Raw genomic sequence first — 25,095 nt, 5'->3', positions numbered from 1 at the left:
ACCTCAGAATCTGAGAGCTGCATGGACTGTGAAGATAACACAGGATGCTTAGTAGTCTTACTGGGTAGGGGCTTCTCACCTTGCAACATATTTTGAAAGGCTGTAGAGGAAGCTGCCAGACTTTGTACTGAGTTAGAGAGTATGTCTACCCATGGAGGAGGCATAGGAGGTACCTGTATTGCTTGTACCTGTTGTGGCAACCCCATAGGGGAATTACAGCCAGGACTGCTATACGGTCTGTAATAGTGGCCAGCACCTGAGAAAAGGAAGCCCAGGGGGGTTCCTGAGCCGGGGATGGGGAGTCTTATGGGCCTGGTGGGGTATAACACTTAGCACATAGTCCATCCTGTATTAAACCTAGGGATGTGCACCAGACCATTTTTGCTGGATTTGGCTCTGATTAGTCGTCCAGCTTTGGATTTGCCAAACTTGCCGTGACTAGCTTTGGGTTTGGATTTAGATTTTTTACAAAAATTAAAAAAAAAAGCTAAAATCACGTAATTTGGGCTTTTTTTATCCTAGAGTATTATAAACCTCAATAACATTTCCAGTCAATTTAGACCACCTCACAGCTTATAATATTGTTTTCACCATTATTGGCCAAAGGTTAGAGTGAGCTGACTGGTTACTAAGCGGCATAGACACCACAGTTTAAAGTACATCTATGAAACATTGCCACACAGCAGTGGCAAAAATGAAAGGTAGTGCAAGATGGAATTGTCTGTGGGCCCTCCCACGCACCCTTAGATATTAAAAAGGACATGCACACTTTAACAAACCAAGCACTTCAGTGACAGGGACTGCCACTTTAGGGTTAAAATACTTGGTTTGTTTGGGCCCCCACAAAACAAGCTACCAATCGGCTTATGGCAACAGCTCTACAGTGGCAAGATGTCATTGTCATCCTCCCCCTCATCAGTGTGTACATCATCCTCACACAATATTAATTCATCCTCGCTGGAATCCACCATTACAGAAGACTCTGTACTGTCACGTAATTGCCATGAATGGTCTACTTCATGGAATTTCCAGCTCATTTTGATGAAAATCATCTTTTCCACATTTTGAGGAAGTAGGCTCCTACGCCGTTTGCTCACAAGATTCCCAGCTGTGCTGATAACTCTCCAAGTGTACAATGGAGGGTGGGCAGCTTAAGTAATGCAAAGCCAGTTCATACAAGGGCCTCCAAATTGCCTTTTTTTTCCTTCAAGTACTCAAAGGGACTCTGTGACATGTATATTTTTACGGCGTCATGAAAATAATCCTCCACCTTTCTTTGGATCGCGATCATATCAGAAGGAGTTACAGTATGTGGAAGTATAGAAGCCATTTTGTAAGAAGCCATCTTGCCACGTATACATTGAAAGTAAATGTACAGGACAGGAGCGTTAATTCATTTTACAGAGCCTGTCACATACACAGAAAAGCATATGTACATATATGGGAATGTTATTCAAATCTTAGGAACTCTTGACACTGCCAGCTCATCAGTTTCACTGCAGATAATTAACAACAGATGTGTTACTCAGAGCCTATAATGTGAGTCTGTCTGTTAAATAAAGGAGAGAGGAGGAGATGCTCGTGGTCAGTGGCGTCACTTACCTTTAGTGCACCCATTGCGGTGCTCGGTCCGGGGCCATATTCTCGTGCGCTGAAGGCGTGCGCGTGCGGGCAAAAGGGTGTGTGGCTTTGTCCCATGAAGCCACGCCCACTTATGCTTTACAAACTTGTGGATGCATCACAGCCCCGTCCTCTGCTGTCAATGGGCAGGGGAGCGGCTAGGGGTTGCTGTGCTGCTCCGCTGAGCAAGCCCGGCTCAGCTCAGCTACAGCTGCTGTACAGGAAACAGCTGCTCTCCCCTGCCTCACGAGTGCGGCTGCTCAGTGACACCGTCTGAGGGGGTGACACCAAAATAGCAGAGCAGCTCTGCTATTTTGGTGTCACCCATCGCATGGTGTCACCCGTTGTGGCCCGCACCCCCCTTATGATGCCAGTGCTTGTGGTTACATATGGGTCGTGTCCAGTGTCTTTTTTCCCATATGATCATATGTGGCCTTTAGCAAACAAAACCTGGAGGGTGACCAAGAAAGAACTCAAGTCATTAATCATAGTTAGTGATTAGATTCGACAACATGGAAGTTCCCACTGAGATGCCCAGCAGTATTGACTACCATTGGACAGACATGAGATCATGTTCTGGGACAGAGTTGCCAGGACAATTTCCCAGGTGAGTAACAACAAATGTTTTGCTCTCCTGGTAGCTGTATCCCCATTGCAGCTGATGTTCTGTCCTGCTGGAGTCAATCCTTGGGTATTTTTTGGTCATCCTCAAGGTGTTGTTATTTAAAAATTTTATAATCTACTGTTATATGTTCAGTGAATGATAGGTAAATGTTTAAAGTCTTATTTGTCTGTTTGTTATGTAACAAACGTGTCCTAATTGTGTTTTCAGAGTAACTTTGATAATTTAACTAATTTAACTTTAGAAGAAGGTCCCACACAGTGATTTGTTTATGAAATAGAATAATGTCATGAAATTCCATTAGATTTAGCACAAAGTACATCAGAGAAGGATTTGATACATTACAGAAATGTGTTTTCATTTATTAGTGTCTGAAAGAACAGAAAGGGAGACCCTTGCAGAGTTACATCCAATCAGTAGTGTTAATAATTGAAGCAGGAAAAAGTCAGTGTGTGGCTGTCAACCTTTAGATAAACATTTGATATTATTCCTGTGCATGGGAATAATAAGCTCTAAAAGTGGAGGGTTATTTGGCCTGATACTTGAGTCATAAGGAATTTTGACTCAGCTATACAAGGGACTGTTATAGCATTGGAAAACGTCGATAGTAAGCCGGTGCCTGAGAGTTATGACACTCCGGTAATAAAGAAGCTTTATGGAAATCATAAAGCAGGATATTTGATGAAAGTGTTTAAAAACAGGCTGACATCCAGAGACTGACTGGTTTAAACATCACAAAATGAAATGTGAGTTATGTAATAAATATAACCTAGATGACACACTGAAAGGTTTGATTGAGAAATGTAATAAACTAGAATAAGAATATAAAACTGACCCCCAGATGCCCACTTACTTAATTATCACTGCAGAGGAATGTTGCGTTTTATATAACTAGTGTTTTGTTTGTTTTGTTTCTCTTTTCTTCTCAAAATGTATATTTCATTTGTATTGTGAAGGCGTGCTGTGATAGAGTTGCTTTGCTGATGACAATGCAATGCAAGATGTCACAGAAAATGGCTGCTGTGCTAAAATTGAATGTTTGCTTGTGAATGAAATGGCCCCATGTGTATGTGATAAAGGAGAGTTGAATGAACTTATGAGAAAGTAGAGTTGGTTGGATCAATTGTGTTGATCAGATGTGACATATGTGAATGATTGTGTGTGGAGACGTTGTGCAGGAATTGAAAGGGTTAATTGTGTTAGTGCGAGTGAGTGACATTTTTTCATGGGGATGCCCATAAATAAAAATTTTTATTGCAAGATTGGAAAAAGGATTGATTTTGAATGCATTAATAACAAAATGCTTTGTTTGATATTTTCTAGGAAAACCGATATTGTACCTTGTGAGATCAAGAGAATGCAAAGACAAATTGTAATGCTAAAAAAAAACAAAACAAGAGTAATTATATTTGATTGCTTCAGAAGGGATTAATAATAGTAAAAGTGATGTACACTTTCCCTAACAAAATGTTTTATCAGCTCAGTTTCTGATTTCTTTAAACTGTTGAATGATGCATGCTTATAAATTAAGATGTTAATTGTTTTAGACGAACCAGTAGAACATGATCTTACAAATCTAAGAATATAGGCCGATTGTGTTTCAAGGAAAAAATCCAATAATCCACTAGAGATGTTCCAAGCTCTGGAGTGTAAGGGAATGTGGTACAATGCCCGCTATAGAAAAGACACACAGGCATGCAACTAGAATTACACTGTCACTACTTAAAACATGCCGTATTTTGTATGCTTCTGACTGATTTGATTAAGATACTCATATCAATAATAAAGAATATTAGGAATAAGTAAGATAAACAGAAACAATTTTTGGTCCAAAGTCCCAACCCAACCTAATCACAAGGGTGTGTCTGGACCCCAAGTGGGGAAAGGAAACAAGTCATACAAAAAGTGTCTGTACTAAAAACATTTAAACAATTGAAAGGATTTTTAGGTCTTGTTGCATATTGATGTACTTAAGGTGATAGACAGCAGGGATCATTGATATTCACAGAACAACAGGAATTTAAAAGCAACATTTCAGATCCAGCGTTAGTTCTTCCACATTACAGCAGTTAGCTAAGATTGAATCCAGATGTCACTTCGTTTCTCATGTATTCAAGAGGAGGGAGGAAGAAGGGGATGATGCTGGCATATAAGAGCTGAATAGAAACTCTAGCAGCACAGCATATGCAAATTGGGAGGGTCCGAGCCTGCACATCCCTAATACTGTATGTAACTCAGCTAACAACCACAGGAGACTAGTGAGACACAGGAAGATGAAAATTATGATTACTTTTTTTATTTTTCATCCTTCTTTAATGATAATGATTATTTTGAATTAATGAAATCTTTTTTGATAGGTCATGTTATTGTAAATTATAAATTATACAGATTACGTAGATTGTATTAGACTTTTTGTTGGCTGCATTTCAAATGCCACAAATTTAGTTATAAGTAAGGTCAAAAGCACATATCAGAGAAAATACCATAGAAAAGGAACTGCTCCAGCAAACCAAGTTGGCCAAATAGGCTACAGTAATATACCTACCTGATATTGGCGACCAGAAATGCCAGAATCGTTGAACCTGATTTCGTTAGAAAGTTGCAGTTCCACAGAGAAAGATGTATAGGTGCATGACTTTGGGTGATGGATGGATGGTTGAGCACCACCTCTGTCTGCCACGTGCACTGTTCCCAGTCTGAGCCCAAATACTTCTTGGAAGCACTCATCAGTTTAGAGATGCTATGGTAAAAATAGCCAAGAAGCACTGGATGGCCCCAGGCTTCAGTTAGGCTGCATAAGCCTACCCCTAATTGTTGCACAACCCAGGAAAAGTGACCGAGGTAATAGAAGAAGAAAGAAAGGAGTACCCAGTGTTGGACTGGAGCATGAGGGGCCCACCGGGATAATCAGTGGTAAGGGCCCATGCTTAAGGGGAGTGGTCATCCACCAGAGGGGGTGTGGCCTGCCACCACAGATGGTTGGCTAACCATTAGGCAAATCTTGCTGTAGATTCTATAGAAGTGAACCAAGCCCCCTTGTTAATCAGTGGTCCTGCTCCACCAAGTAACTGACTGTCTAATAGTGTAACAATTTATAATTTGGGGTCTGAAACCTGACACCTAGAGGAGGGGGTGGGCCCACAGGCAGTGGGGCCCACCAGGGATTTCCCCTATACCCCTGTGGGCCAGTCCAACCCTGGGAGTACCTCACAGATGTTATTCCTTCCAGAAACTAAAGATTGATGTTATATAGTTAGTTAAGTGTTAGGTATGTTCTGTGCTCAGACCTGTTGTCAAATTGACTATGGTTTTGCAAGGTAGCAAACACTATAGAAACAATAGGAACAATAGGAAAAAGGGAAATAAATGACAGAAGTAATTCGTACATGTGAAGTACTTGAGGTAATAGAGAGTGACAAAGGTACACATTTTATTGAAAACATTATTAAAATGTATCTTGGAGAATCTGAGAATAAATAGGCCCCAAAGCAATGATACAGTGTAAAGACTGAATTATACAGTCATATTGAACAATAAATAGTGTGTTAGAATGTTTATTTTTAATATGATTGATAGTCAAGAACATTCCCAGTGTGAAACGTAGGATGATAGCTTATGGAATACTATTTAGTATAGATGTGACTTCCTACAACAGTTACAATATGAGCATGGTGACTTGAGTTAATATGTGATGCATATATAATAGAAACTAACTAAAGTCCACCACCAGGTGTTCTCTTGTGTTCTAGATCCCAATTCAGATTGCAGCACCTACAAACTGCAACCAGGTGATTGGGTCGTGATAAAGAAGCATATAAGGAAAAGTCTTAGGACCCAGATACAAGGTCTTTATCAAGTTCTCCTAACTACTCCAATGGCAGTAAAGGCAGCAGAAAAGAAAATTTGGATTCGCCTCACACTGCAAGATCTTTATATAAGGGGAGTTGGAGTAATTTGAAGTTATGAATTGATATATATTGCTAGGCCCTAAGCCAGACAAAGGCTTGTGAGGATGTACTGTATACTATGATTCATTCTTGTTATAGTTTTGTTTCTAGTTTTATCAATACCCAGACCTAGTGTAAAGAATGGTCACATTATAGAAGCTTTAGCCAGACTATTTAATACTGTTATAGATGAAATATTTGATGTGTTTGAAATAATTACGAATGAATTGAAATTCCAGGTGAAGGTTTTGGGACAGTTTAGGGTGATCCTTGATTATCTCACAGCTACACAGGGAAGTATGTGTAAAATAGTGAGACCTGTTTGCTGTAATTATATAGCTGATAATTTCTCTGACCCTATATATGTACATGTATATATGTATATGTTGGAGAAAGTTAAGAAATTGAAAGATCAGTTTAGGAAGATGCATAATGATCCAGAGTATAATATTGATAGTAATGGATGGTTTACACGGTTGAATCTGTCAAATTGGTTCAAGGGAATAGATGAATAGTTTTCAGGTATTTTCATGTTAATAGTTAAAGGATTGACATTACTAGTAATCATTTACCTGATTGTCAGGATAGATATATGGCTAATAAGGAAAATACAGGCAGGGCAAATAAAAGTGTTCTTGCAGGTGCTGCAATCTCCTGCATGCTGTTGCTGAATGCCAAAAATGTCCCGAAATTTTTCGGGCCACAGACAGCATCTACTGCACGCCCCTGTCGTTTTGTAAAAAACCCTGCACAACTAATAGGGATGTTCTATATGGAGCAAAAACTCAGTTTTTGCAATGTTTTCGCACCGATGACGTAATTTTCGGAGGTTTTGGTTTTACACCGTATTCAATTTTAAAGACTTTTCGCAGGTTCGAAAAGTCTTTGAAAAAAAACGGGGATAACTTTTCACCACTGAATAGGTGGCGAAAAAAAGTGCATAATTGGGGTTTAGGGGTGCAGGCTTAAAAAAAATAGCCTGCACCCTTCAGAATGACCCCTTGAAATGATCTGTGTCAAAAAAAAAAAAATCGGGACACCCCAAAAAAAGCACTTTGAATTTGGGGGCCAAAAAAAAAAATGTTGGGGGACAAAGTTAAAAAATAGCAAACTTGACTCTGGGGGGTCCCAAATTATGCCCCAGGTGTTTTTTTCATTGCAGCTGCTTGCGGCAGGTGGGTTTTTCATGATTTTTTCAAGTCACTTTAGCAACTTTAAAATATGCTGACCCCCATTTTCAAGTACCCCAAATTGCTGGGCATAGTTATTTTTCCCCAAAAAAAATTCTAAATGCTCTTCTGCATCATTTTCTTCAAAGTTGCATTTATGCACTTGCCGCGGCTATTAGAAACCCCGACTTCCTTCAGTAGTTAAAAATGGGGGTACCCATAGTGATCCCCCATGTCTACACATCTTTAGGGGGTCCCTAGAATATTTCCCAAAAATTCCCGTTTTAGTTGAACCTGTAAAAAAAAGTTGTAAAAATTTACAAAAAAAATGACATAAGGTCCCCCCCCAAAAGCCAAACCAGCCCCAGGTTTGCCAGCCAGTGGTGGTTTCTAAAAATATGGGGAACATAATGTGTAGGGTTCCACAGTATTTTAGAAACCAACACCAGGCTGCAGGGACTAGTGCTGGTTTTAAATATAGGGGGCAAAAAAGACATGAGGTACCCCCTATATTTAAGACCAGCACCAGACCCAACCAACCGGGGTGTAATGCCACAGCTCGGAGACACAATCACCAGGGCTCCAGGTCCAAAGAATTACACCCCAAGTTGGTAAGCGCAAGCCGGTGATCTCGGGGGAGTCGGGGACCCCCCAAAAAAGGGTCCCCCCTCTCCCGAGCACCACAGGCGTACGCTGAAGCCTGGGGCTCATCCCCATACCCCTTGCTTGGTGGGCATGGGGGTAATAGGGGGGCCAAATAATGTAACACTATTGTACTTTACAGTGGAACTATAAGTGCCAGCAGACATGCGGCACCTGTAACTTCACTGTAAAATAAATAGTTAAAAAAAGACAGAACACACACACCATGTCCAGAATAAGTTTATTACACACACCTTCCCATTCACACATACTTACCTATACCAGATGTTCGGTCCCCTTGTCAAGTAGAAATCCATGATGAGTGGCCCTGCAATAAAGATTTCATACTCACCTACATCCAGCGCTGGTCTCCGCAGTAATCCATGGGTGTTTAAAAAAACAAAGATGAGTTACCCGATCCACGGAACACAGCTATCTGTATGTGTGTTGTCACACATACAGATAGCTCCCGAATGTCAGCTATCGGCACTTCACGGGGCATTGCAGTCCAGAGAGCCAATCAGCGGCAGCGCTGACTGTAGAGCGTCTGCTGATTGCCTCCAGCAACTGACAGTTCCCACGAGGGTGAGTCACACCACGTGGGAACTGTCAGTTGCTGGAGCCAATCAGCGGGCGCTCTACAGTGAGCACTGCCGCTGATTGGCTCACAGGACTGCAATGCCCCGTAAAGTGCCGATAGCTGACAATTGGGAGCTATCTATATGTGTGGCAACACACATACAGATAGCTGTGTTCCGTGGATCGGGTAACTAGTTTTTTTGCTTTTAAACACCCATGGATTACTGCGGAGACCAGCACTGGATGTAGGTGAGTATGAAATCTTTCTTGCAGAGCCATATTTTTGGGAAATCCTACTGGAGAAGAGGACAGATTCATCTGGTATAGGTAAGTATGTGTTAATGGGAAGGTGTGTGTAATAAACTTATACTGGACACGGTGTGTGTGTTTTGTCTTTTTTTAACTATTTATTTTACAGTGAAATTACAGGTGCCGAATGTCTGCTGGCACTTGTAGTTCCACAAGTGCAAAATGGCAGGCATGCTGGCACTTGTAGTTCCACTGTAAAGTACAATAGTGTGACATTATTTGGCCCCCCTATTACCCCCATACCCACCGCTCCAGGGGTATGGGGATGAGTCCCAGGCTTCAGCATAAGCCTGTGGTGCTCGGGAGAGGGGGGACCCTTTTTTGGGGGGTCCCCAACTCCCCCAAGATCACCGGGTTGCGCTGACCGACTTGGGGTGTAATTCTTTGGACCTGGAGCCCTGGTGATTGGGTCTCCGGGCTGTGGCAATACACCCCGGTCGGTTGGGTCTGGTGCTGGTCTTAAATATAGGGGGTACCCCATGTCTTTTTTGCCCCCTATATTTAAAACCAGCACTAGTCCCTGCAGCCTGGTGTTGGTTTCTAAAATACGGTGGAACCCTCCTCATTTTGTTCCCCGTATTTTTAGAAACCACCACTGGCTGGCAAGCCTGGAGCTGGTTTGGCTTTTGGGGGGGGGACCTTATGTCATTTTTTTTTGTACATTTTTGCTACTTTTTTTTACAGGTTCAACAACAACGGGAATTTTTAGGAAATATTCTAGGGACCCCCCTAAAGATGTGTAGACATGGGGGATCACTATGGGTACCCCCATTTTTATCTCCTGAAGGAAGTCGGGGTTTCTAATAGTCGCGGCAGGGAAAAAGACCTGGCAAAGCTATTTAAAAACCCGACTTTATTTTGCAGGCAAAAACAGGGGTACCCATAGTGATCCCCCATGTCTGGACATCTTTAGGGGGGTCCCAGGCATATTTCCCGAAAATTTCTGTTTTTATTCCTTAATGGGGTCAAGGGTCAAGGGTCATTTAAAAAAAACAGGGATAATTTTTCAAATCACTACAGCAAGTGAAAAAAAGTGCAGAATTGGGGTTTGGGGGTGCAGGCTTATAAAAAATAGCCTGTACTTTTGGGAATGTCCCTTTAAAAGGAAATGTTCAAAAAAAATTGTTTTAAAGAAAAAAGCGGGACACCCTAAAAACAAAACAAAAAAACAATTTGTTGTGAAAATATAAAAAAAGGAAAAAAAAATGCCAAACTAACGAAATTAATTCTGGTGGGGTCCCCAACTATGTGGCAGGTGTTTTTCATTGCGCAAAGTAGCGGCAGGTGCATTTTTGCAGAATTTTAAAAAAATAACTTTAGGGACTTAAAAATATGCTAGTACCCATTTTCATGTACCCCAAATTTGATGGGACCACTTTTAAAAATGAAAAAAAAAAGCTAAATGCTCTTCTGCATCACTTCTTCAAAGTCGGGAAAAAAAAACCTGCTGCGGCTATTTAAAAACCCAGACTTTCTTCTGCAGACAAAAACGGGGGTACCCATAGTGAACCCCGAGGTCTGGACATCTTTAGGGGGTCCTAAAATTATTTTCCAAAAAATTCCCATTTGTTTTCGCCAATCCAAGTATTGCCGGGTCCCGTTTTCGACAATTTCATATTGAATACGGGGATAAGTGGGGGCGCACGCGATACTTTTCCGCCGACAAAAGCTCCGATGTGCGGCGAAATTTTCAACGGCGAGCTTAACGTTTCATATTGAATACCCCTCCAAGTTTATTGTGTGAGCAAAACAGGGGATGTGTTGGAATTCACCCAGCTGTAATGCTTTCACTATATTTGTGGCATTGTCAGAAATCACAAATACTGAGGAGAGTCCAAGTGGGGTAAGCCATGTTTCTATGACATCTCTTAGTTTTTCTAAGAGGTTGTCCGCAGTATGCCTCTTATTGAATCCGGTGATACAGAATCGCCTGCCTCTGATTGAGCTGGTGTTGTTTGTTACATACTGCTTCTGCTGAAGACAAGTCACTCACCCAGTGGACCGTCACAGTCATGTAATCTTTAGTTTGTCCACTACCGCTTGTCCACATATCTGTGGTTAAGTGGACAGTTGTTACAATGGCATTTTGCATTAATTAGGTTCTTTTTAATGTCCTGGTACAGCCAAGGAATGGCTTTTCGGGTAAAATGAAACAAATGGAATTTGGTACTGGTGACACAGGACCTCAAATAACTGTATAAAACCCACTGCATTAATTGTGGGTATTGGATGCAGATCTAATACTAACATAGCTGTCATGGTGTCAGTGATCCGCTGTGAGACTGGGTGAGAGCTGTCATACTTGCTTCCCCTTGCAAAGAATTGTTTAACAGTTAATTGTTCTGTTAAACTACTACTCGTAGTCTTCTTGGTCCACTTCGGGGATGAAGATCCACCCCCAGCAGCAGCAGCAGCAGACTTAGCACTCAAAGATTCTTGTGAGGAGTCCTAGAAAGGGGATGAGTCACCTAGTAAATTGTATGCTGGACTACCTCTGATCAATACTGAGGATATTGAGGATAAAGGTGTTGGCAGTGGAGATTGCAGATACTGGGATCTAGTATAGAAAAGAGAGCTATCTAATGTTGGAATGCGTGTTGTTATTTTTTTAGCACCATTTTCTGATGTTATAAAATGCTACATATGGCTTGACAGGATTTGGGTAAAAATAATTCCAGACATAAGAGGTGGATTTGTTGGTCCTATGCGCAGACATGACAATGGCCTTCTTCTTATCATGGCCAAGAGCTGCTTCCACCGGTGCCTGACTTACACAAACAACATCCTCATTCTCAATATCCTCATTAGTGCCAGCATCAGCTACAGAAATATCCCCCTCATTCTGTTGCAATTCCACTTTGGCATCCTCAATTTCTATATCATCAGCAAATACAGAGGGAACAGAAACTGTGGAAAGCGGCTTCTGTGAAAGGTCAGGCTCACACATACAATACCTAGCTCAACACAGGTGACTGCAATCATATATTAGGTGGGAAGTCCAGGAGCAGAGTGTTTTGTACCCAATGGAATAGGTCATGTTGGAGGGTAGGGCTTTGTACATGCACACATTAGCTGATCTGCGGCCACCATGGAGCCAGGGATGTGCAGTCAGGGGCGGAGGAGCCTCTCCTGTCATTCTCCTGAGATTTGATATAAAAATGATTAGAATAATACAAAGAAGATATTTATAACTGATAAACATCTTCTTTGTTTATTGTAATCAATTTTATAGTTAACACTCACCAGCTTTATTGGGCTCCCTGGGACTGCAGGGAGATGAGAGATGAGGCAGCAACAGCTCAGCTTTGCTTCTCTATAGTCAGAAACTGCTTGCAGAGCTGGGGGTGGGGCCACACCATGGACAGTAAGCTGCACAGAAAAAGAGCTAATAGAGACATGCCTCTGGGTATGGGGGCATGCCCTGAGCACTGATGGACACCTTGGATGTGTCATGTGACCAGGAAGTGCACTGCAGTGTTTAGAGTTTGGAGCTCAGTCAGCAGCAGCAAGAGAAGACAGTGAATCGACACTGAAGCTTTGTGTAGTGAGGGGAGAGTTACAGTGAGTAGGGGGTGAGACAGGCTCCCAGGACTCATGTGTGCCTTCACATTGACCTCACTGCACATCACTGTATGGAGATGAAGTAACAGGACAGGCACAGATGCTACAAATAGTCAAGACCCTACAACATGATCCCTTCCATCAGGTACAAAATGCTCAGCTCCGGTACCTCAGTCTTAATTTAGGACTGCAGCCACCTGTGGTGAAACACTTTTCTTATCAATTTAGTTCAGCACAGGTGATGGTAATTATCAGGGCTATGTTTCTGGAAAAAATAGGAATTGTGGGTGGAGCTATTGTGGATGGAGCTATAGAAAAACTATTTTATATATATATATATATATATATATATATATATCTTAGAAAAGAAGGCACTTAAAATGGCCTTGAAAATAAAACTAATCTTGTGAAAAATAAATTTTGGCCTAGGACAGTTGAGAGATTCAGGAACCAAGTTCCTGCTGAAAAATAGCACTGGCAATTATAAATTAAGAGGGAAGTCCAGGAACAGAGCATTTTATACAGATGTAACGGGTCATGTTGGAGGGTCTGAAAATCTTAGTGTCACAAGCTGCAGTCACGTCCTGTTGGATGATGATTCTCGCAGGCCAGTTGCTGGGAGACAAAGACGCCACGCTGTCAACTTGTAAAGTCCTCCCATCTGGCTGACATAATCTCTGCTGGGACAGGATTGGTGCGTCCTCCTTTTTCTACCCTTCTGGTGCGTTGCTCGGATGCCGGTGATAGTGTTCACAGTTGTTTCCGGTTCTGCTGTGAGTCTCCTATTCCAGTCGAGTATCCAGTTCACCAGTCTGTGTTGTTTTGTTCCTGCCGTTTTGTGTCATCCAGGCGGCATGGTCCGCACTTCAGTATCCTGCCGTTTGTTACATCCAAGCGACACAAGCCACACCTCGGCATCCAGTGTTTTGTATCCAGCGTACTGCTGCTTGTGTCAAACCGGCGGCACAGGCCACACATCAGCATCCAGCGTAAGCAAGTTAGTGTACTGCTGTTTGTGTCAACCTGGCGGCACAAGCCGCTCATCCGCATCAAAAGTGCTCATTCAAGTGAACTGCTGCTTGTGTCAACTCTACGGTGCAAGTTGCACTACAGCGACAACTTGCAAAAGTTCTCAGCCCTCAAGGCTGCTTCACGACCCAAAGGCCACAACTCGCCAAGGTTCTCAGCCCTCAAGGCTGCTACACGGCTCAAAGGCCACATTCTGCTTCACGACCCAAAGGCCACAACTCGCCAAGGTTCTCAGCCCTCAAGGCTATTACACGGCTCAAAGGCCACATTACGTTTCACGACCCAAAGGGCTCAACTCACCAAGGCTTTTCAGCCCTCATGGCAGTAACGGCGGCAACTTGCCAAGAGTTCCAGCCCTCCAGGCTGTTACAGGACTTGAACCTAATCGGAGCTCTGAATTTATTACTATTTCTTATCAACTATCAATTCTACTTCAGCCAGTGGCTGCATCATTTATTAATAATCAATTTCTTCTTTAGTCAGTGACCTTATCTTAAATCAATCATCATCCTTGCACACTCTACTTTGATTCAGTCATGAAATCATAACACTTAGGTGCTGTGTCAGGTGTCGGAATTGCTGGTGTCAGAGTCTGCAAATGCTGCCCAGTCACAATCTACATTGCTCCTATATTTCTATGCTCACAGACAGGATCAGCGCTCTGTGCCCCCCGGCAGCGCTGGGACCAGGAGGGTTTCATCTGTTCTAACTGCAGTTTTCAAGCACAGAATAAAAACATGAGTTAAAGCTGTATTTATAGTTATTACATATTTACCTCTAGGGGAAGCTGCAGAGAACGTTCCCCGGCTCCGCTAGTGCTGGCTGGAGAATGGGTTTTGGGCTCTGCCATGCCTGAGAGGGAAAATGTATCGTGTTCTGCAAATTGGGATTTCGGAGTTCTGCCATATTCTTCCTCCCCTCCTCTGCCAACATTCATCGCGGATGGCTCATTAGCTCTTCCTTTCCCGTCACTGGTATAAATATTCAGAGTCCTCGGCTTTGCGCCGTCATCGGAAGGTGTGCCGATATGGTGGCGTTTGTACCTCAGTACAGTCTCTTCATCTGCAATCACTTCCGCGCAAAAAGACTCAATCACGGGATCTTTCCTCTCCAGGACTCTCTGCCGAGCTGTAGGTACAACAGAAAGACGAGCATTAGAGACGGCTCATACAATCATATGGGAGAGAAACTTTATGAAAACATATGCACAGGATTCTACCCAACATCATAATTTGTGTTGAACAGTTCTCAGTTATGGGTCTATTTAAAAAGATATGTTCTGTCAGTAGTGAAAAATCACAAATCACATTGTGATGTGATAAAATGGTGAGATTTGTGTACTCTCAAATGGGTGGTTGAATAGGGACCTTCACAAACCGATATTTCAATCCTGAAAGCAAACGATACTTTCTCAGGCTTGTATGCCCGTGTTTCCGATCCACTGTACATGTGCAATGGAAATGGGGATTGACAGGTCAGTAGAAGGAGGACATGGGGTAGTGAGCATTTAGGTCAATTAACAACTGTAATCATTCATGTTAATAAATATGTGATGCTCTGTAAGTTTCTATAATGTTGCACCACTAGCACCAGGTGTATTCGGTAAGCTTCGGTGGCCGATCTTCCCGTAGCTAGGATAGGGCACACCGTGACAGAGAGGGAAGCCTTATGATATCCCTTTTTGCAGACACAGTGACCACTCAGGAAGGAAGGTACAACGCTATTTTATTATTACAAATTAATAAACAACAGCAGTATAAAAATGTAAACCATAGAAAGAATACAAACTTATAGCTTTCAATTCCAATGTAATCACTTAAAACCTCCCTGTCCTCTACCGGTGACCCCAGCTGGCAAGTAAAGGTCACTTGCAGGAAACACAGTTGTTACAAAACTTTTTGAAGAAGCGAGGAATCCTGGGAAAAAATAAACTATGCTTGACCTAGCAGTTCACCAGCAGAATGTAGCAATTAAAAACACTGGGCCTGATTCAGACCCGCTCACGAGCGATATGCGCTCGCAAGCGGGTCGATGGCCGAGCAGTGCGCATGAGCCGCGTGCGCACTGTGCGTGCGCAAGCCCCATAGCGAGAGAGAAATTCTCTCACTCCGGGGCTCGCTACAAACGGGACGGCTGTCGATGTTGATCGACAGCTCTCCCCATTTTGTAGGGGGGGTGGCTGGCCAAACGGAGGTGTGATGTCAGCAGGAAGTTCACTGGGGCTTGCGGGTACGAGACCATACCACAAGGGTCTCGTCGCAAGCCCGATGGTCGCGACCATCACCTGGCCACCCGCTAAAGCTGTGGGTGATCACCCACAGCTTAACGAGTGGCCAGGAGGCTGGACAAGAAAAAAAAAGTGGCCGCCCTGATTCAGAGCGAGCGCTCGCTTTTTGCGAGCGCCTCTGAATCAGACCCACAGTCCTTGCTAATACTTGAGCCTATGCTGGGAAAATAGATAAACACATAGGCTATGCTGGAAGCAGTATTTCACCGGCAACTGGTAATAATTTAAACAGTCTTTGAGCCTTTGCTGAGAAAAATAGGGACAATCTACCTAAATGCCTATGCCACCAATTATTACCACCTGAATTGCCAGCCGGGGTTACACAAGGTTAAACAAGCATAAATTCATCATCATTGTAGTAAAACACCAGCAAACATGAATGCACATTGCATTACAGAACCAACATTTACAATGTTTAACAACAGAAATGTGCAGTGCTTTGAGAAATGTCAGCATACACATTAGAAACCAGCAAGGGTGAACATACATTACATAAGAATACTGACTCTGATGCGGCAACAGGCAGTGCATAAAAGGCATTTGCATTTACACACCTACCAGTGAATACATATACATTTCATGACCAGAATACAGCATTTACATTAATCGCAATTGTGTCAGACATGAGCTGACGCAATCAACCAAATCACGTCCCCTCCCAGCATGAGCTGCAGGTTCACCAGAAAAATAATACACAACAAGCAACAAATCTGTACAGAGGGAGGGGGCATCCTATCCCTTACTTCCCCCTGTTTCAAACCAGCAGACTAAAACAGACTAGGGACCTGTCCTGACCCCCAAAACAACTTCCTAATCCCCAATCTAACTAGGGCTAGTGTAACTAGTGAAGCAGGACCCCAAACTACCTCTGGGCCCAAGGCAGGGGAAGGAGCAACTACAGGGAGGATTTGGTTTTATCTCACCCCCTTTGCTGTGGCTATTCAGCCTCCTCACGACATCCAGCGGAGCTCCGGGATGCAAAGCACCGCACCAGAGCTCCGCATCACTGCTCCCGGCAGACACTATCTGAGGGCACTTCAGGGATAAGTTCCCTCCCTCGGGGCTCCATCTGGCAGCAGCTGCTGCAGCTGAGGGGTCCTTGCAAATTTCCTAAGGGGCTGTCCTCTCTTCTGCCCACGTGGGCTGATGGTCCTGTTCGTCACTCACTGGATCTTTTCCTCCGCCTGAACCTCCCACGATGATGAGGGTGTCAGGTCCTACTCCTGGACAGCTCCTCTTCTCTCCAGGAGCCAGTATAATTCAGCCACAGGGAGCCTCCAGGATGCAGGCACTTCTCTGGGCAGCTGGCAGCCGAATGGGGCCTCTCTCCTCCAGGGTCTTGCAGGGAGCTGCCAGGTACAAGTGATGATTACAATAGGGAGAAGCAACAGGGGTAGGCTCATCTGGATTCTTTAGCCTTCAGGGTGGGTGTAATTACACCTCAGGAACATGTAGGGACTTGGTATAACACTTCAGTGGGGTACTCCTCTCTGCTACAGAGCACGGTAATTATAATCCACGATAAGGCACTTGTAAGGGTTTGGTATAACACTCCAGTGGGGTACTCCTCTCTGCTACAGAGTACAGTAATTGTAATCCAGGGCAACACACCCTCACCATATTCCACAGATCCAAGGGCGCTCCACAGAAAATCATCACAGACAGACTCTTCCAGCTCTTGGGATTGGCATTATATAAGCTCTCCCTTTCTCTCCTCCCTGTCGGTGTGGCTTCTATGAGTGGACAGGGGACCCCCAGCAACAGGCCGCCTACAAGGTTCTCTGCCTGGACACCCAGGCTACCAATGAGTGGGGCAGGATTTTCCCACAAAAATGGGTTACTGACCAAGGGACATTTTCTTCCCCCCTATTTGCACATGCTCAGTAGGGTCCATGGAGAGCAGGGTCAGTAACAGTTCACTATACCTGCCTTTGGGGCCAATGGTGTTGTATAGACTTAATACAAAAAAAAAACTGACACGGGTTTGCAGGGTATCTATATCTCCTAACTAGCTAAAGGGGTAACCCCATAACTATGGAGGTACCACAAATATATGCACATTAATTGACTATTGTAATGACAACACACATACCAGCACACACACAGATGGAGAGAAAGTAGGAAGCAATTCAACTTCACTGCTTTTCTTCCCCAACAAGGCTGATTTCAGCTGCATATAGTATGCTGGATGGCGCAAGGATTTTGCTATAAACAACGGTAAGCTGTGTTTACTGATGCACATTGGGGGGGTATTCAATTAGGTGCGAGAATAGCAAAATTCCCGCACCTGCTGGGTTTTTCATGCAGTTGTGGGGTTTTTGCTATTCAATTTGGTGCTGGGTTTTTTAGTTTTTGAGTGTTTTTGTTTTTTTTAGAACCTCCAACGCACAACCATTTTTTCCTAAAGCCGCAGTCTCCATCCCTGCCTGTGCCGCTGACTGGGAACGGCTCCTCGGCTCAGGGCACTGTGGGACTGGACTGGGAGAGATGTCATAACATCTCTCCCAGTCCTTGAAGACACTACAGAAGATGGGGGAGGGGGCAGGGCTCAGAGGGGAGGCAGCTGTAGCGCTGCTTGCTGTAGTGTGTATTAGTAGTGGACTAGCAGTGCGCCCGGCAGTTACACAGTTCCGCCGACAAGGTGTGTGCGCTCTGTGCGAGCGCACCAGCCACACCACCCTAGTTACGGCCATGCATATTTCTACGGAATTAAGCTATTGTTATTCTGTTTACATACATACGTACTACCTCATTCTATAGGTGTGCATTATTCAATGTAAGAATTTTAGTGTTATGCAATAACTTTGTGTTAGTTAAATACTATTTACTTCATTCTATATGTGTGCATTACTGCATAATATAGTGTTAACTATGTGTACGATGTATAGTTAAACTAATTATTATAAATATATATATTTTATTTATTATTATGTATTATTATGAAAAAAACTATTATATTTATTTTATTATTATTAATAATTTTTTGGTGATTTTAATTTATTCCTTTAATATATACTTTTGTTCACAACTAATGACCCCTATCCTATAAGCGCCACCATAGAGATATGTTTAAACTCTCTAGTTGTACCCATACACAGAGGCCACAAACATATATATTTTTCACCGATAAGACATATACTGTAGGCCACCAACATATATTGCTGGTTCACAAAAAGGAAGCAATATCTATACTTTCGTTTAGACCCAGAGGAGACAAGCAGTTCAATGTATAGAGCCAATACCATTCTTTCTTGAATAAATTCCCTTCTCTACTGCCACTTCTAAGGTATTCTCTAATATACTCTAACACAGTGAAACTCAGGCTTTGTACCTCTGAGTTATGGCACTCTAAAAAGTGTCTGGGTATGTTCTTGTATGGGTACTTTTAAAGGTCTCTGTCTTTCCAACATAAAATAGGCCAAAGCCACAGTATATGACAAAATTCGTATTGCAGTTCACCACATCTTTTAGAGTGCATCCTTGTTTGTTTTCACCTCTCTATATAAAAGGGGTTCTTCCATATGTTTGCAACATATACATTTGTTGCACGGGAAGCACCCAGGTTTTTTCTTAGGGATGATGGAGTTCTCCTCTGGTAGTTGTTGACCAATTGACCTTAAACTGCTGGGGGCTATTATGCTTTTTAGATTTTTTTGCCTTTCTATAAATCAGCTTAGGTTTCTTTGGAAGATGAGGTCCAAATATTGGGTCCCTGCTTTTGAACTAAAAACTCTCCCACAAATCTAAAGAAGTTGTGTTCTAAAATATATTTAATACTGACTAGCATTAGTTTTCTTTCTTCAGCTGATTTTTCTTCATCGTCCATTAGTATTTTCTCTGCCGCTACAAGTCCTTTATTATGAAGAATGGAAGAAGACAAGTCATGGACATCTATATTTATCCATTTAGATGATGTACTCCATTTTTGGTCTTGAACTTCTTTTAATAGGCTAGTCGAGTATTTTAAGTAAGACCGTAATTTCTTGACAGAAGGACAGAACGCCGGAGTTTAAGGTCTATGAAGTGAGACAGGTTAACTGATTGGTCAGCAGGGGGGGGGGGTGCGATGTATTAGTGGGATTACCTGGTAATTTTTCATTTGTAAAGGAATTTTTTACGATCTTGTATGCCTCTTTCAGATATGCATTGCCTGTCTTTCTCCAAAACTCATATTACTAGTAAAATGGTTATTTTCTATTTTTAATTTTCTAAAATCTCTCACTGAGTCATAGAATATGTCAACAACCCTCTCTGCCCTAAAATCACAAATCCGGCATATAGCGGAAACGGAAAATATTACCTACTATCTGCATGATAGAGTCCATATGTTTTCTCAGGTTAGCACTTCGGCACCTCTGCTCCCCACGCTCACTACCCATATGTGATCCATGCACGGTGGCTGAGTCTGCACCCCCCAATCCGACTCCTCTTTGACAAACCCCCCTAATTAACCAGATACTTTTCTCTGCTGTTCTCCAATTGACACGTTTTTCTTCCTTATAATGCTTCTTGTCTAACATCTGGTATTCTTTATGGTATTTTCCTTCCCTTGGTAGTCCTGTCCCCCCCCAACACCCTCCCACCCACTATACCTACCCCCCCCCCTCATATGCTTATTGCTAATTATATCATTCAAAAAAAGGGCTCATTTGTAATGTTTACTATACTTGTGTTTTTTTCCATTTTTTTTTTCTGTGAGCTTTCTAAATAAAGAATTTAAAAAAAGAATATGTCAACAAGACTCTCCCTTGATTCAAATGAATAAAATTTAAAAGGAAGGAAGACTAGTGTTTTTTGTTTGGGTTCATATGCTACTGTAGTTTAGGCATTGGATTTTTCAGAAAATGCCTTTGTAAGATTGTAATTTTAGATTTCTAACAAATGTATTTAAATCTATGAATAGATCAAATTTGTTTGTTCACATGACTATCAAGAGCAAATGTTACACCTTTTTCTAAAACCTGGGTTTGTGGGTTTGAAAGTTGCTTCTCTGAGGCATTAAATATTCCTGTCTTACATTCTCTTGTAGGTTGAATTGTGATCTTTTTTGGGGGGAACCTTCCACTGCCCCTCTTTCCTTATCTCCTGTATGGAACCTTGTGGCAAGTCTAGTTTGTGATACAATTCCTCTTTCCTTTTTACATGTGGAAGAGTTGTCTCCTTCCTTTCCCTAAAAACGCTGTTTCTGTACAGTGTTAGAAGATGGTGACCTCAATGACTCTAATCTATTTCCTGTTGTGGAGGTTCATCTATTATGATATTGGTTTCTTTGATGGGATCTCGGCTGACATGGTAACCAATTTGTAGAATATTTCCTTTGGTTGTATTTAACAACATGCCAGTCATGGTCATCATAATAATCATCTACCTGGTTATGAAAATGTTTAAAAGGTCTATGTCATAGTTATCTTTAACATTTTCTCTATTACTCCTTAGCCTAAATCTCCCATATTTGGATTCTTAATGGCTCCTCGTAGTATTCTGGGACCAATTTTGGTTCCTATTATTGTTATAATCCTTTTTATCCCTAATATATTTCCTTTGTTTTCGTACAATTATGTCATTCTCAATCCCATCTAATTTGTGCTGTACAATCTCTAATTCTCTTTTAAAACCCTCATGATTGTTTAACTTGGATAGGCTTGCTTCACACATATTAAGGTCTTCCTCTACTTTGATTAGGTCTTTTTTACTTTCTGTTACTATCAGGCTAATTAATTTAGCTGAACAATCACTTAATATAGTGTTCCAATTTGCCATAAATTCATCATTATCCCAACCTATAGTTGGTGCTTTTGATATCCTTAATCCTCTAGGGCAGGGATGGCCAACCAATCAGAGGCAAAAATATATGTAGGTATGTCAAAGAGCCAAGATCATGCACACGCTGAAGGCGCATGTGCAAAAAGGGGCATGGTCAGCTAGGCCACGCGCCTGTTATGATGTTTGTAGGAGCATGTAAAAGCGCATGCACACAATCACCATGGAGGTAACTATTAAAGGGAAAGAAAAAGCCAGAACAATATAAAAAACATTGAAAAAAAAAACAGATCCATATAAAATACACTAAAACAAGCCTGATTCACATAAAATACACTGAAAAAGCCACATCCACAAAAAAAATTGAAAAAAAAAAAAACAGATTCACATAATACAATCCAGTCTCCCTCCATGTATCACCCCAGCAGCCCCTCCATGTGTCACCCCAGCAGCCCATCCATGTGTCACTTAAGCAACCCCCATGTGTCACTTCAACAGCCTCTCATGTGTCACTCCAGCAGACCCTAGTGGGTCACAACAGCAGAACCCCTTGTGCTACTCCAGCCCTCCCCCCTCTTCTGGGCCACTCCAGCCCCCCCCAGCTTGATGAAGCCAAAGGGCGAAATGCGCATTGGGATTTAATCTGCCATGTGTGTGCGAAAGCCAATGAAACAGCCTTATGTGTCAATGTGTTATTAATGTATTGTCATAAATGCCGGAAAAGAACATAGGCGCTACCTCTTAGCGGTGATCTAATAGAATATCTATACTAAGCGCTGTACCATAAGACAGCGTGGCTCGTGGGAGGCCGATAGAACTATCCAACCGTCAGGCATAATATACCTGTGATACCCGCTGGAAAATATCTGCATGTAATACAGCTGCAATAATATTAGCGCTGCACTAGTAGACAGCGTATCTCACGGGAGGCCGATAGAAGTATCTAATCATAAGGAATTATACACCCGCAATATCCGCTGTCAAAATACCTGTACAAAATATAGCCACAATACAACAGTGGCGATATAACGAAGTGTTTAACATCTATATTGGATTATTGGACAGCGTGTTTATCTGGAAACATATAGAATTAGTCCTAATAGGCTAACAATAAAACATCTATGGTGTGAGCCATACATTCTCTATACATGAGTATAACGGAACGTCACTAATACAGAGTGAAACCAAGTGTAGACATAGGGGGATCCATATAGGGCACAGATCAATATCATCCATATAAACTGATAAATCATGTCCCCTGTATAATGTGTGGGTACATAAAGGGATATCATTTATAGCTATTGGGCAGCAATAAGCCCTTCAATAAGTGCCAATATAAAAAACACAGATCCCTATAAGGAACCCAATACATACACCTCCAGCTGAATTGTTTGAGATATCATCACTTCTAAACAGGCACCAAGTAGGGAACATTATCAATGTGACCACAATATATCTATAAGATAAAAACTATTTTCAGATAAATATACTACACACTGATCTGATCTGCTGCCTTTGGGACAACATATTAAGTATTTACAGTATCTTTAAAAACTGATACAACTAATACTGTCTGAAACAAAACTGACACTTGACAAACAACAGATTGATTCAAGTAACACACTGGTGTATAATAATACATACACTTTAGGCTCCTCTCGTTGGAATATATACGACCAATAAAAGGCATTTATACAATATAATAAATACACACACGTGGTGAATAAAGAATATTACTGTTTAATAATTTTTTAATTCACTTTTCTATAAACTTCTTTTTCACTCTCTAATCAATATCTTTATTTTTAATATTTTTCCATTTACATTTGAGACATTTCTTATCATATAAATAATAAAAGTTAAATTTTAAACAATATAGGTTTTATTATTGGGACACTGCTATGGTGGAAAATATCCTAGAGTGCACCAGAAGAACTCATTCTTTTTCTTTTTTGTCAAGAAATTACCGTCATATATAAGAGACTTGACTAGCCTAGTGAAAGAGGTTCAAGACCAAAAATGGAGTATATCATCTAAATGGATAACTATAGATGTCCAGGCCTTGTATTCTTCCATAATAAAGGACTTGAAGCAGTAGAGAAAATACTGATACTAATGGACGATGAAGAAAAATCAGCTAAAGAAAGAAAATTCACACTAGACAGTGTTAAATATATTTTAGAACACAACTTCTTTAGATTTGAGGAGAGTTTTTTGTTCAAAAGCAAGGAACCTCTATGGACACAAAATTTGCACCACAATATATCAACATATTTATGGGGGACTGGGAGAAGAACTACATCTATGACACAGGATTTCAAATGGAAAATATTAGGTATTATCGGAGGTAAATTGATGACCTTATTTTAATATGGGAAGGAGAGACCAATACAATTGATGACTTTATAAAACACGTCAATCAAAATGACCAGAACTTGAGATTCACCTACCAATATCATGAAAAGAGCATAGACTATCTAGATCTAAAACTGGAAAGGGATAACTTGGAAAGTATCAAGACTAGTAAATTTTTCAAAGACATGGATGTAAACAGTTGCATCCTATACAACAGTTGCCTGCCATTTGCTGATCTGGACGAACAATGTGCGGTACCCCCAGTTTCTGTAAAAAAGAACTGTAGTAGTGAAGATCAATACTGGGATCAATCACAACTATTAACAAATCAGTTCGTAGAAAGAGGCTACTATCAGTAAAAATAGAGGTAGATCGTTTACGGGCCTTTAATAAAGACAAAAAAAAAATAGAGCATAATAAAGGTGCAGAGCCTAATGGAAGACCATTTATTACTAATTTTAATAAAGAATCAAGAAAACTGAAAAAAAAATTAGGAAACACTTGAACATATTACTAAGGGTCCCAATATTGGGACCTCATCTTCCAAAGAAACCTAAGCTGATTTATAGAAAGGTCAAAAATCTAAAAAGCATAATAGCCCCCAGCAGTTTAAGGTCAATTGGTCAACACCTACCAGAGGAGAACTCTATCTTCCCTAAAAAAAAATCTGGGTGCTTCCCGTGCAACAAATGTATATGTTGCAAACATATGGAAAGAACCTCTTTTATATGGAAAGGTGAAAACAAACAAGGATACACTCTAAAAGATGCGGTAAACTGCAATACAAATTTTGTCATATACAGAATTAGATGTGGTTGCGGCCTCTTCTCTGTTGGAAAGACAAAGATCTTTAAAAGTACGCATACAAGAGCATCTAAGAAACATAAAAAATAAAATAAGACTAATTTATCCAGACACTTTTTAATGTGCCATAACTCAGAGGTACAAAGCCTGAGTTTCTCCGTGTTAGATTATATTAGAGAAGACCCTAGAGGTGGCAGTAGAGGAAGGAATTTATCCAAAAAAGAATGGTATTAGATCTATACATTGAACTACTTGTCTCCTCTGGGTCTAAAAGAAAGTATAGATATTGCTTCCTTTTTGTAAACCAGCAATATATGTTGGTGGACTATATGTATATGTGTTATTTGTGAAAAATATATATGTTTTTCTCATAAAATACCTGTATTTAAGCTGTAGCATCAGTATGTCAAA

General features: G+C 41.5%; 1 protein-coding gene across 1 annotated transcript in view; it reads right to left on the bottom strand.

The window, feature by feature from the left end:
• LOC148475082 (uncharacterized) overlaps positions 1 to 25,095 on the bottom strand; it is a 50,862-nt gene that overhangs the window by 8,522 nt on the left and 17,245 nt on the right. Inside the window, exon 3 of the mRNA XM_088457732.1 lies at positions 14,254 to 14,606. Coding sequence (XP_088313858.1) covers positions 14,254 to 14,606 — 353 coding nt within the window. The remainder of the gene's footprint in view (positions 1 to 14,253; positions 14,607 to 25,095) is intronic.

Source organism: Taudactylus pleione, unplaced genomic scaffold (genome assembly GCF_031769625.1).
Source record: "Taudactylus pleione unplaced genomic scaffold, aTauple2 ptg000781l, whole genome shotgun sequence".
Lineage (NCBI taxonomy): Eukaryota > Metazoa > Chordata > Amphibia > Anura > Myobatrachidae > Taudactylus > Taudactylus pleione.
The sequence above is the reverse complement of the archived record's forward strand: the minus strand, read 5'-3'. Positions and strand labels throughout refer to the sequence as shown.